The sequence below is a fragment of the Galeopterus variegatus genome, unplaced genomic scaffold (assembly GCF_000696425.1).
Source record: "Galeopterus variegatus unplaced genomic scaffold, G_variegatus-3.0.2 Scaffold391, whole genome shotgun sequence".
Lineage (NCBI taxonomy): Eukaryota > Metazoa > Chordata > Mammalia > Dermoptera > Cynocephalidae > Galeopterus > Galeopterus variegatus.
In genome coordinates, this window is record NW_007726502.1 from 45,505 (window position 1) to 58,903 (window position 13,399).

The 13,399-nt window shown below is 43.4% G+C and overlaps 1 protein-coding gene across 1 annotated transcript; it reads left to right on the top strand.

Moving 5' to 3' along the window:
- The first annotated feature begins 8,338 nt into the window (after positions 1-8,338).
- Positions 8,339-11,113, top strand: EIF1B (eukaryotic translation initiation factor 1B). The gene is made up of 4 exons (XM_008568256.1): positions 8,339-8,647; positions 9,564-9,727; positions 10,153-10,254; positions 10,671-11,113. Exons 1-4 carry the CDS (start codon positions 8,617-8,619, stop codon positions 10,713-10,715), a joined length of 342 nt encoding a protein of 113 aa, XP_008566478.1. The 5' UTR covers positions 8,339-8,616; the 3' UTR covers positions 10,716-11,113.
- Positions 11,114-13,399: the final 2,286 nt, after the last annotated feature.

The following is a 13,399-nucleotide window of genomic DNA, read 5'->3' on the forward strand; positions in this document are numbered from 1 at the left end:
TATATTGGGTGCTGATTTAGAGCATATACAGCCTTCTGGAGAACCTTGCCCCAGTCCTTTAAAGTATTGTCATCCTGCTCACACTGTAACTATGACTTCAAAAGCCCATTCCACCATTCTACAAAGCCAACTGCTTCAGGATGATGAGGAACACAGTAAGACCAGTGAATTCCATGAGCATGAGCCCACTGCTGCACTTCTGTGGCTGTGAAGTGAGTTCCTTAATCAGAAGCAATGCTGTGCAGAATACCATGATGGTGAATAAGAAATTCCATAGATTGGCAGTTTCGGCAGAAGCACTGCATGCAGGATAGGCAAATTCATATCCAGAGTAAGTGTCTATTGCAGAAAGAACAAAATGCTGCCCCTTCCATGATGGAAGCAGTCCAATGTAATCAATCTGCCACCAGGTAGCTGGCTGATCACCCCGGAGAATGGTGCCACATTGAGGGCTCAGTGTTGTTCTCTGCTGCTGGCAGATTGAGCACTCAGTGGTGGCTATAGCCAGATCAGTCTTGGTGACTGGAAGTCCATGTTGCTAAGCCCATACATAACCTCCATCCCTACCACCATGGCCACTTTGTTCATGGGCCCATTGGGAAATGACAGTGGTACCTGGGGGAAAAGGTTGACTGGTATTCACAGGATTGGTTATTAAAATCCTCCTCTGTAGGAGGAAGGTAAGCATTCACATGGGACAGAAATATTTTCACACTTTTGCCCACTCAGAAAGGTCTATCCACACACCTATTTCCCAAATTTCTTTGTCATCAATTTTCCTATCATGTCCCTTCTGAATCTCACCATCCAGTCAATCTGTTGACTACAGCTCATGAATCAGTATAGAATCACACATCTGGTCATTTCTCCTTCCAAGCAAAGTGTACAAGCAAGTGTAATGCCAAAGTTCTGCTCACTGGGAAGATTTTCCTTCATCACTGTTCATCAGGGATGTCCCAGAAAGGGGCTATAGTGCTGCAAGATGTCCACTTTCAGGTTGTTCTTGCATATCGTGCAAAGCCATCTGTCTGTCAGGCTCTAGTCTTCTCTTCCTCTGTCAACTGACCGGAGGGTATTCCTCATGAGGCCACAGGCACAGGCTGTGAGAGAGAAGGCAGTGTAGCAAGAGTAGGAAGCATGGGCATTTGAGCCTCTTTGCGTGCCTTCAGGACCTGCTCAGGCCGGATCACATATATGCCACTTCCATTTGATAATGGAGTGGTACTGTGCACACCCAACTTTGTGCTGGGTAAGATAACACCCAGTTCATGATGGGCAGCTCAGGTCACATAGTAACTTGGTGGCCCATGGCCAAGTGTTCAGTTTCGACTAAAGCCCAGGAGCGGCCAACAGCTGTCTCTCAAAAGGAGAGTAGTTATCTGTGGATGATGGCAGGGCCTTGCTCCAAAATCCTAAAGGCTTTCACTGAGATTCACCTATAGGGGCCTACCAAAGGGTCCAAATAGCATGCCTATCTGACACTGACACCTCAAGGACAACAGGGTCTGCTGGATCATATGGCTCAAGCAGCAGAGCAGCTTGCACAGCAGCCTGGACCTGTTGCAGAGCCTTCTCCTGTTCTGAGACCTACTCAAAACTTGCACCTTTTGGGGTCACTCAGTAAATGGACCAAAGTAGCACACTCAAAGGAGGAATGTGTCCTCTAAAATCCAAATAGGCTCACTAGATGCTTTGCCTCTTTACTGGTTATAGGAGGGGCCAGATGAAACAACTTATCCTTTACTTCAGAAGGCATATCTCAACAGGCCCCACACCACTGGACCCCTAGAAATTTCACTGAGGTATAAGTTACTTGAATTTTAGTCAGATATATTTCCCACCCTCTGATACACAAATGTCATACCAATAAGTCCAGAGTGGTTGCTACTTCTCACTTTTAGTTCTAATCAGCATAATGTCATCAATGTAATGGACCAGTGTGATGTCTTGTGGAAGGGAAAGGTGATCAAATCCCTGCTAACTCAATTGTGATAAAGGGCTGGAGAGCTGATATACCCCTGAGGTAGGACAGTGAAGTGTATTGCTGGCCTTGCCAGCTGAAAGCAAACTGCTTCTGGTGGGCCTTATACACAGGTATGGAGAACATATTTGCCAGATCAATAGCTGCATACCAGGTACCAGCAGATGTGTTAATTTGCCTAAGTAATGAAACCATATCTGGTATAGCAGCTTCAATTGCAGTCATCATTTGGTTAAGCTTACAATAATCCACTGTCACTCTCCAGGGTCCTTTAGGGCACACTCACAAGCTTTTAGGCTGTTTATGCACATCTGGAGCCAAGAAATGGAATCCCTGAGCTCGTCCTTTTCTTTCATCATTTTGTCCAGTGACATTAGGAGCAACCAACCGACATTATCATATTCCCTGGTTTTCCACAAGTATTAAAAAGTATCATGTATAGTTTCTAAATTCCTTGCCTCTTCTAAGTGGTGAATAAGGAATATCAGATGTATTTATTTTATATAATTATAAACAGTTCAAGCCAAAGACTACCAGCACTCTCTGTACTATTGGAAGCAGAGTCCTTAGCATTTTTAAGTCTAATCAGATTAGCCATTTCCAGAAACTGCAAAACCAATTAAGGAAATTCATCCTTAAAATTCTGTTCCTTTAGAATGACTCCTAGTACCCAAATCTTTATTAGTCAGGGTTCTCCAGAGAAACAGAACCAGTAGGAGATATATATGTATATATGTGCATGTATGTTTTTATATATGTGTGTATATATTTTTATATATGGAAATTTATTAGGGGAAACTGGCTCACAGGATTACAAAGGTCAAGTCCCTTGACAGGCTGTCTGCAAGCTGGAGGACCAGAAATACCCAATAACATGGCTCAGTCCATATCTGAGGTTGGCCTCACTGAGAATCCCCAGGAGGCCACTGGTGCTGTTGGCACAAGTCCCACTTCCTATTTTCTTGCCAGGCCTCCAGCCAATTGGATGGTGCCTGCCAAAACTGAGGGTGGGTCTTCCTCTCAGTCCATCCGCTCACATGTCAATCTCCTCTGGAAGCACCCTCACAGACATACCCAGAAAGAATGCTCCACTGGCCATCTAGGCTTCACTCAATACAATCAAGTTGACAACTAATAATTAATCATTACAGCATTCATGAAAATGTAACAAGCTAACTTCTCGGCTTGCAAGTAGAATAAAATCTCAGAACCTTCACAGTTCTTGACAGCAGGAGGGTAGAATGAAAGGGAAGAAAATTGAGTGCATCTCTGCCCCTTCCTTGAGAAGGGAAGTTAAGTGGCATGGCCATATATCCACGTTCCCTTCTAATTAAGATCACCATTGGAGAATTATTACCGCAGGGAAATTTCCTCAGATTTCTTGAGTTAACCTCATTAAGTCTTCGACCTACAGATCCTTGAAATTTTCTTATTCTGATATTTGTTTCATGATTACATATTGGCTTGGTGTATTAGTCCGTTTATGTTGCTTATAACAAAATACCTGAAACTGGGTGATTTATAAAGAAAAAGAAAATTTATTGCTTACAGTTTCTGAGGCTGGGAAGTCCAAAGTCCATCTGGTGGTACCAACAGTGACTCAGGGGTCTCACATTGCAAGGTGGTGGAAGCAGAGAGAGAGAAAGACAGACTCTCCTCTTCTTTTAAAGCCCTCAGAACCACACCCATGACCACCATTTTTAATCCATTCACTACAGCACAGTCCTACAATCCAATCACCTCTTCAAGGCTCCACCTTTCAATTACTGTAATAGAACTTCCCATCCTCTTAACAGTCACAGCGGGGCTAAGTTTCTAATACATAAAACTTGGGGGACATAATACAAGCTTCAATGAGTTTGCGGGGGACATAATTCAATCCACTACACTTGGTTTAAACTCTTTTAGATTCACAAACTTTTTAAAAATAAGAAAAAATATTGACTCTAATACAGGCCTAATTTTTGTTTCTGCTCAATGTAATACCCTATGGATTCTCCTCATACTGTGCTAATCGTCAGCATATTGATCACCATCACTATCAATATTTTTAATTAAGTGCCAACATACACAGAGCTCAATCACCCATCTTTCCTTATTCTTCTCCCAGAAGAGAAGTAGAGTATGTGTATGAGATTAGAAAACAGGCCTAGGTTAGAACTTTCTCTTCTGTAGGTCTTCTGATCCATTCTACAAAAACTGAATCAATAAACATGGTATTTTAGAAAGTTATCTAACAACTGAGCTCTGTTTATTCATACCGTGCAAGTTGTTAATCATCACTGGGCAACATGGTTCCATCCAGGCAACGTAACTTTAAACTCTCAGCTATTTAACCCTGATTGAAAGTGTAGAAGCAAGAAAGACTAGTTATGATACTGAGAGTGTGAACAGGACACTAATTCATTGGGTTTTCTCTTTGTATTTGGCCTCCTGGAAGTACCAGCCTCACGGACTAGTCACTTGGGAATGATGAATTCCCATTTTACTGATGCAGTTTAAAAAGACTCTGGAGTCCTCCCAATTTGGGGGTGGGCAGGAGCCTTCCCTAGGGAAATTTGGATATCTGCTCTAAGTACTTGGCAAACATTGGTTTTGGAGGAAAAGCTTGTGGTAAAAACCAGAGTTGTTTTAACTGGAATTTTCCTCCTACCTATTGTCTCCTACCAGTATGGAGTCAGGTGCATCAATGTAGATCCTTTGAGAAGGAGACATCAAGATGGAATTAGATGTGCAAGAGATTTATTGGGGGAAGCACCTATGAAGGAAAGAGGAAGGAGCCAGAGACCATGACCCTGTGAAAAAAGAAGGAAGAAGGGTTGAATAAGAAGAGTCTTAGGGCCGAGCCTGTGGCGCACTCGGGAGAGTGCAGCACTGGGAGCGCAGCAGCGCTCCCGCCGCAGGTTCGGATCCTATATAGGGATGACTGGTGCGCTCACAGCGCTCACTGGCTGAGTGTGGTGCGGCTGGTCTCAAAAGGGACAAAAAAAAGAGAAGAGTCTTAGACTTCAGCACAAATCTAAGAAAGTTCAGCCATGCCAATGAAGAGTCCTTGAGCCAAAGGCACCCATGAGAGGATTGCCACATCTCTCAAGAACAGGTCTGTATTAGTATCTTTGTTGTGTTCAGTCACTGGCTGGGAGAGCCGGTGGGAAGTGGCTCAGTGGGATGCACTGTTGAATTCAGAGTGCAGCAGCTGGGGCTGCCCATCAATACGCTCACTGAAGCAGCAAATCTGAGTGGTGCATGATCCCATGTCTGCCACAATAGAAAACCTATGGATGGATGAGGACACGAGGCTCTAACCAGATAACACGTCTCCATGACTAGCAGATATAAGAAACAGCTCACTAAACCCACCATTGTCCTCACTGTAGGCAAACTGCCAGGGATGTCCACTACATCATAGTGTCCCCTTTATGAGGGCCCAAGAAAAACACCTCCTGTGGCTCAGAGCCAGGCAAAACTATTCCTCCTGCACAACTGATATGTTTTCATCCTGTAGACATATGGATTTTCTAGCTGACTTCCTCTTGTCTTAACTGCTAGGAAGTTAGCAGCCAGGTTTGGGGTCTATTTCTAGCTCTGGGGGCTTTTCTTTCTCAACAATTCTACTTTTATCTTCCCTGATTCCTTTAGTTAATACTACTACACTCTCTGGTGATCTAAACCGCTTTCTGGAATACGGCAAGAAATAATCACCTTAAATTAGGCTGGTACCATTTAGAACTAAAAATACTAGATTTTAAATGCTTCAGATTATTCTATGATAACTTTACATATAGGTCAAATTATTTCGCTCTAAACCAGTGCTGTCTAATAGAAATAGAATGTGAGCCACATGTAATTAAAAATTTTCTAGTATCCCCATTTAAAAAGTAAAAAGAAACAGGTAGCATTAAGACAATTTAAGTCTTTGAAGGCCACCGTGTATTTTACACTCACAGCACATCTCAGTCTGGACCAGCTACACTGCAAGTGCTCAATGGCCACATGCGGCTAGTGGTTCCTGTATTGCACAGTGCAGGTCTAAGCACAAAGATGATGAATAACCAGAGTCAGAAGAGCCTTTAAGATAATAACCACAATTGTGTCTAACCTGTATGCATATTAGCTTTGGATAAATATTTGTGAGCTTATGGAGGTTTCTATGCAAATACTAGGTCTGAGAAAGGATGAGTTCTCCTGACGGGTAATGACCATGAAAACCGTAAAATTTCTGAATTTTTTTTTAACTTCTCTGTGTTTGTTATTTTTCTTCACTGAAACCATCCTTGGCTCCTTCTGAGAAACAATGTAATACAAAATGGTTATGTACATCTAGTAAGAAAGAAAGTAAATAAACATGCATTTTGTTTATTCTGCACTTCATCTGGCGTATTAAAATTATTCAGAAATTAGAGTATTAGAGTATAAAACTAAAGTATTAAAAGTTACTTTAAGGCAAACTTATGAAGGTATTTTTGACACTCCTTGTTTTGGAACCAGCTCTAGAACTTTATACCTTAGTTTGGATAAGAAAAATGTTTTTCATTTGAATCAGGACTAGAAGACCAAAAATGTGGTTAGACTGCTGAGAATTAAAAACCGGATTTTTTGGGGGCCGGCCCGGTGGCACACTGCTACAGTGCGCCGGTTGGGAAGCGCGGCGGCGCTCCTGCCGAGGGTTCGGATCCCACATACAGACCGGCCGCTCACTGGCTGAGCGAGGTGCGGGAGCAACACCGAGGGTTGCGATCCCGTTGCCAGTAGGAGCCCGGTGGCACACTGCTACAGTGCGCCGGTTGGGAAGCGCGGCGGCGCTCCTGCCGAGGGTTCGGATCCCACATACAGACCGGCCGCTCACTGGCTGAGCGAGGAGCGGGGGCAACACCGAGGGTTGCGATCCCGTAGCCGGTCCCGGTCCGGTACGGGCGCAACACTGAGGGTTGCGATCTGTTGCCGGTCACGAAAAAAGACAAAAAGACAAAAAAAAAAAAAACGGATTTTTTTTAGGCATATTATTTAACCTACAAAAGCCTCCATTTCTACATCTGTTACATAGAGTAATACCTACCTTACAGAATAGCTATGAAGATTAATATTACATATAAGCCTTGCAACAGACAAATAGGAAGCACTGAATAAATGTTACCTATCATCATTGTTAATCATAAAAAACTGTTAAATTCAGGAATTCCTAACCTGGGGTCTGCAGATCCTTGGTCCATGGATAAAATTGCAGGGGCGGGGATCCCTAAAATTGGATAGGAAAAAGATTATATCTGCATTTTCACTAACCTCTAAGCAAAATTTAGCATTTCTTTCCATTATGAATGTAGGCAACATTGTGGAGTATAGTATAAAGCAAATATATTTCATAGGGCCTAGTTTCTTGTAGTTTCAGGTTTAGTCTAACTTCTTAAAAGTACATATAAAATGTTGACCTTGCAAAAGACAGGAAAATTTCCCCAGGCTATAGTCTCTCTTGTAAGATAAAGAGTTGTAACACAGCAAGGTTGCTGGTTCAAAGACAGACAAGTTGCTGATTGATATGTAAAGATACTGGGAAGCTGTTGTAGGGAGAAGGAATGTTTGCTAAGATCAAGCTTTTATTGGTGGATCACTTAACTTCTTGCAAATTGCATTATGGAATGTCACTTTGCTTATTTTACTGAATGTTACCAGCCTATATTGTTAAACTATAACCCCACCTATGTTCTCTTCCTGTAACTTCCTGGTCTGGAGAATAAACGTGGGAAGAGAACCCCAATTCATGGTTAATTTCCCAAATGGAAGGAATGCCTCTCTCTTGAGGGTTCCAGGAGATTAACCACTTCTCCGGAGTTTGAGATCCACCGCGCTGAGGAATTTGAGGTCGGCCCCACTTCGGAGAGAGGTTCCCACCTCCAGCATTGGTAGGGACTAACACAGCTTCCTGTAATGGGGGGCTTGAATGTCGATGCAAGAGGTGCCGAAGGGAGGACATCGGGTCGAAACCGGGGATAGGGGGCTAATTTTGCTCCTGCACCCTCATTTCACTGAGATTACCCGGGGCCTCGAGTGTGACTGATGGATATTACCCCCAGCACCAACCCCTCGGCGCCGCCACTGCAGGGCGAACAAAGGGGAGTCAGTGGAGAGCCTGCGAGTGCGGTGGGAGCACAGACCAGCCTGCCGGCTCTGGCCAGACCTGCAGCCGCCTGGACCCTACTCGGCCCTGTCGCCGGCGCTGGGGGGCGCACTCCCTGCCGGGAATTGCGGTCTCGACCTCCCGCGGGCCCCTGGCTTTACAGGATCTGTCGCCTTCGGAAAACTACAAGTCCCAGAATACCGGGCGCGGGCAGGTCACGTGGGAGGGCCGGCAGGCGCGGCTAAATAGTCTCCATCGGCCATTTTGTGGGAGAAGCCGCAGCGCCGCCTCTTCTCTCGCGTCTTCGCATCCGTCGCCGCCGCCTCTTCCTCCGCCTCCTCCTTCGCCTCTTCCTGCCTCCTCCCGGCTTCCGCCGCCGCCGCCGCTCCAGCCGAATCCCAGTCCCGGGGTGAAGCGTTTCCCTATTTATTTCCGTTTTCTCGCCAGTACAGCCTCCTGACACGGTGATCCGGGCGGGCCCCGCAGCAATTTTATCCCCTCACCGGCCTCACACTAGTGTCGCATGTCCACTATCCAGAACCTCCAATCTTTCGGTAAGATCCGATCGCCGCCGCCGCGCCTCCCTTCCCCCGCGCGCCTCTCGGCCGGCGGGCCGGACCACCGCCCCGGGGGACCCTCTTTCTGTCCTCCCCGTACCCCTAGTTGGGGGCTTTGTCTCGGCGCCCGGAAAATGGCGACTGGGCCCCTTGGCGACCCCCTCCCCGAGGACGAGCCCCGGCTGCGGACCCCGCGCTGCCCCCGCCTCATCCTTGATCCGGCCCCCGCCTCCTCTTCTGCCCCTGAACCCCTCGGCAACCCTATTCCGCGGGTTCATAGGTCGGCCCTGCTGCTTGCAAGGGGGGCGCCGGGCCAGGGGGCTTGGGGATCGGCATGCATTCGCCGTCGGAGCTGCTTTTGAGTGGCTTTGGGGGGCGTTTAGTAAAAGATGCGGACACAGGCCTGTGATCTGGCACTCGGCAGTGGTCCGGTCTTCTCCGCTTGCGTAGTTAATTTGTAAAATTACGCCTCCTGATGTATATTTTTTTTAGTTTACTTTTGGTTTTCGTAAGGCAGTTACGGTGCAATGACCAGGATGGGCATACGTATTTTAGTGTTTTTGTTGTCATTAGAATGTAACGGAGATGACGCACATTTTTATAGTGGTTATAAAATTAAGGTTTTATAAATCTCTTTGCTGTCTTTGGGGAACCATGTTCAACGATAACACTGTCTACCTATAATGTTTTTTGTTCAAATATCAGCGAACGTACCTGTTTACGTTTTTCTCTTTTTGTGAGAGTACCTTAGACATTTTATTAATACCCCACCCCCATCCCCATTGAAAAAAAAAAAAAGCAACGTCACTAGAATCTTCATTGCTGACTGTTTAGATTTGTAGTGTACCATACTTCTGGAAGGTACTTACTAAAAATATTTTTCTACTTTGAATGTTTTTGTATCCCTTTGCAGACCCCTTTGCTGATGCAACTAAGGGTGACGACTTACTCCCGGCAGGGACTGAGGATTACATTCATATAAGAATCCAGCAACGGAACGGCAGAAAGACACTGACTACTGTTCAGGGCATTGCAGATGATTATGACAAAAAGAAACTTGTGAAAGCTTTCAAAAAGGTAAAGGTGTTAGGTGAAAGGATTAAAATATGCACACCTGAATTTCACACCTTTATTTGAATATATCAGTGTGGATGAAAATGACTGGACTGAAGAAAGCTGTTCTCATTTCTGTAACTAACATGCAGATATATGGTTATTCTCCTAGCCTGGTCTCCCATCTTAAAGTAAGATTTACACGGATTTCAAACAAAATAAAATGTAAAATGTTCAGATCTTGATTTTCCACATAAAATCATTTTCTTTATGTGACGTGCTGATTTGTTTACAAATTAACTTAATTTGGAAGGGTTGTGGATTATAGGAGACAAAAATCTGTTTCTTGAATGTAATCAAGCCTACTAAAGTAGTTAATTTTATTCTTAGAGAAATAAAACTTCATCGTATTTGACTCAATTATATTGTACATTTATGTACTTTTCCAGAAATTTGCCTGTAATGGTACTGTGATTGAACATCCCGAATACGGAGAGGTTATCCAGCTTCAAGGTGACCAAAGAAAAAATATTTGCCAGTTTCTCTTGGAGGTGAGTGATCGGGTGCTTTAAGTGTAACCTTGAGATTGCTTCTAAAATTGTCTTTAAAGGCAACGTGAATTATTTTCTAGTAAAAAAATTATTTTTTAGTAAAAATCATGTGACTGAAGTACATTAGGTAATTAAGTAAAATACAGACTTGTTACTTATGTTGATGTTAATAAGACTTTGACTGGTTTATTTTGCCATTAAAATGACCTGATCATTTCTGTATATACACAGGGTGGTCCTTGGCATGTAAAAGTTTTTAAGTATGTGTTGAATTGTTGGCTTTTAATAGTGCATGCCACAGATAATAGTGTTGCAATAAGCTGTTAACAGTGATTCTTTTTAATGACTGCTCCATGTTTTCTTAGAGATGACTTTATATATTCCTCAGAATGATTCTGATAAATTTTATTTTACAGGTTGGTATTGTCAAGGAGGAGCAGCTTAAGGTTCATGGATTCTAAAATGAACCTAAATACGTGGATAATTTCTTGAATGATTTTGTTCTCTAAACCCAGTTTGGCTGCCTTGTGAAATGATTCTCTGCAGTAAACGGACTTTTCATTTATTTTATCATTCAAACTTTCATTCACATCTGCATGATTACAGAAAACATGGGGTATGTAGGCTAGTAACACATAAGAAAATTGCAGTAAGATGGTAACAAAACCCCGTATTCATGTTAACATGTTTCCAATGGAAAATATTTTGTTTTGAATGTTTATTTGTTTATTGTTCACTTTACTTTTCACTTTACTAAATGTTTTTTGTTGTATTAAACCATGTATGTTGCAGCTTAACAATAAAAAAAACCTGTGAATCCTGTTGTGAGCAAGTTATGCTCCCAAATCTAAGTAAGACACCCATGTATCTTGTCTTTCATAATTGGAGTTCTCATTCTACAAATATTCTTCCTGATTAGCTTCAGCCACTGTTACACCCAGAGCTAGAAGAGAATGTTTGCTATACGTAGTTTGTGTTTTTCATTTACTGACTTGAGAGTACAAGGAGTTTGAACTCAGCCAGAGCTGCCACTACTAATAAGCCAACTAAAAGTTGTCATGGAATTTATCAGAAAGTAGTATTAAATTTTTGTAGAGTATGAAGTTTGAACTTTAAAGTATTAACACATACAGCTCTTTTTATGTGTTTTCATCAGTTGTTACTGGGCTGCCAGCATGAGTCTAAGTGCCAGATACTATAATAGGCTTGTGACATAAAATATATTTAGTCACTGGCACTGCCCTACAAGTGTAGGTGGTGGTATCACTCTCTTACAGATGAAGCCATTGGGCTTCAGGTTAACTTCTCTAGAGTGCTAGAAAGTGACAGGAGTTGGGGTGCCAGCCCAGGGCTTCTAGCCAGAGAAGCAGTGTTCTTTCACTACACCATGGTTTTGGTATGTGTTTTACCAAAGGAAGTGAGAGCCACGAATAACAATGCACCAGTGGTTGTGATAGTGTAAGAAGTGTAATTTGCATTTCTTAATAGAGATTTCTGCAGCTCTTCCTCTTGAGCTCAGATTTCTGCTTTCATTGAGCAGTAGTTATTTCCTGAGTTGTACAAGCCATGCCATTAAAATCGTTTAGCCGAGGCAAAGGAATGCATCTGCAATTGTGAACTTCTCAGCTCAATTCACTGGGATGATAATGGTGTGAAAAAAGTCTGTCACTTGGGTCTATACGTTCTGTACCCAATGAGACCCTCCTCTTTTGATGATACTGCTTTTGGGAAAACAAAATCAGCCCCCACAAAATTTTCCTCTTGAAGGCACTAAATAGTTTCACTTTCTTACCTCATCCTACCCCCAATAAAGACTAGGACTCTTAGGAGGTGAGTACCGTAGAATACAGTGCCAAATTTGGTAAGCTCATTTCTAGAAAACAATAAAATTTGACTAGGAAGATCAACAGGTTTGCGAGAATTTTCCAACTTACTGAAAAGCCCTCACTTTTCTACCTGTAACATTGTGTAATGATTCTACCTCTAGTGGAGGGATGCTATAAAAATAGTAAAGCAGAGACATTAACATCTGCATTTGAGTGTTGCCTCAATAAATACATATTCTGAGGGCTGATAGTGCCTAGAAAAGAATTATTCTGTTAGGGTGAGATGAGGGAGGCCTCACAGGGAAAAAAAAGACCCCTGATCCAGGGACCTGTAGATAAGCTCTTCAGTAATCACTGTGTATCAGGCCACTTTGAAGATCAAAACTTCCCTCTTTAGATTTTGTGAGAACTTCTACTGGTTCCCCCATTCAGCCTATGAGCCCCAAACATCTAACTGGACTTGTCACAGGGCAGTCCCAAAGCTAAGAGCAAAAACATCATATACCCTTCTCGTCATTGAGCAAACTGGAAATAGAGTACATAGTATCTGCAGATTTCTACAATTTTACTGAAAGTGGTTGACGACTAAACTTGGAATCATCACCCTCAGTTGGAAAAGCTGTCCGGCTAGGAGCCTTTGAGAGCACAAGAGCAGGGCGAGTTGCTCTTGTCCAACTTGTGGGCAGATGAGACTAGGAGGCATTATGTAACTGAGGAAGGAAGATTATGTCTTACAGATGCAGCAAAAATAACAGTAGCCAAAGTGGATACCTCGTTGTGCCTCCGACGTGGGAAGATTTTGATTCTGCAGTTTCATTAGTGGTTTATGCTTCAGGGCGCAAAGCGGAAAATATCGAGGTGAGTACAAATAGATTTGTCTCTGGACCTCCAAGTATTGCAGAAGTCTTGGCAAAGCCATTAGGGAATTAGGACCTTAGGTTGAAACACAGCCTGAGGTAAAATGCTTCTAGCAGCAATGTCCTCTGACTTTCAGTCTTGGCCCTCCCAAAGCAGAGGAAACCCGGTGGAAGCAACCTGCCAAAACTAGAAAGGTGTATCTCTGCTTGTATTGGAGAAACAGGTCTAGTCCCAGTCCTGACGGCAGTTAACCAAAATAACTTGAGAAATAGAGTGGTAATGTAGTCTGTATACCACCTGTATGCCACCAGCTGGCCTCAGTTAAAGGAATAGGTGGTTACAGCTCAGGAAAAGTCAGCCTCATTATATCACCCCCGCTCACGTGTTCTCTGGGCCTCTGAGGATTCCCCTTACCAAGACTGAAGTCCATATGGGAAGTAAAGGAGGTGTGGTCCTGCTAT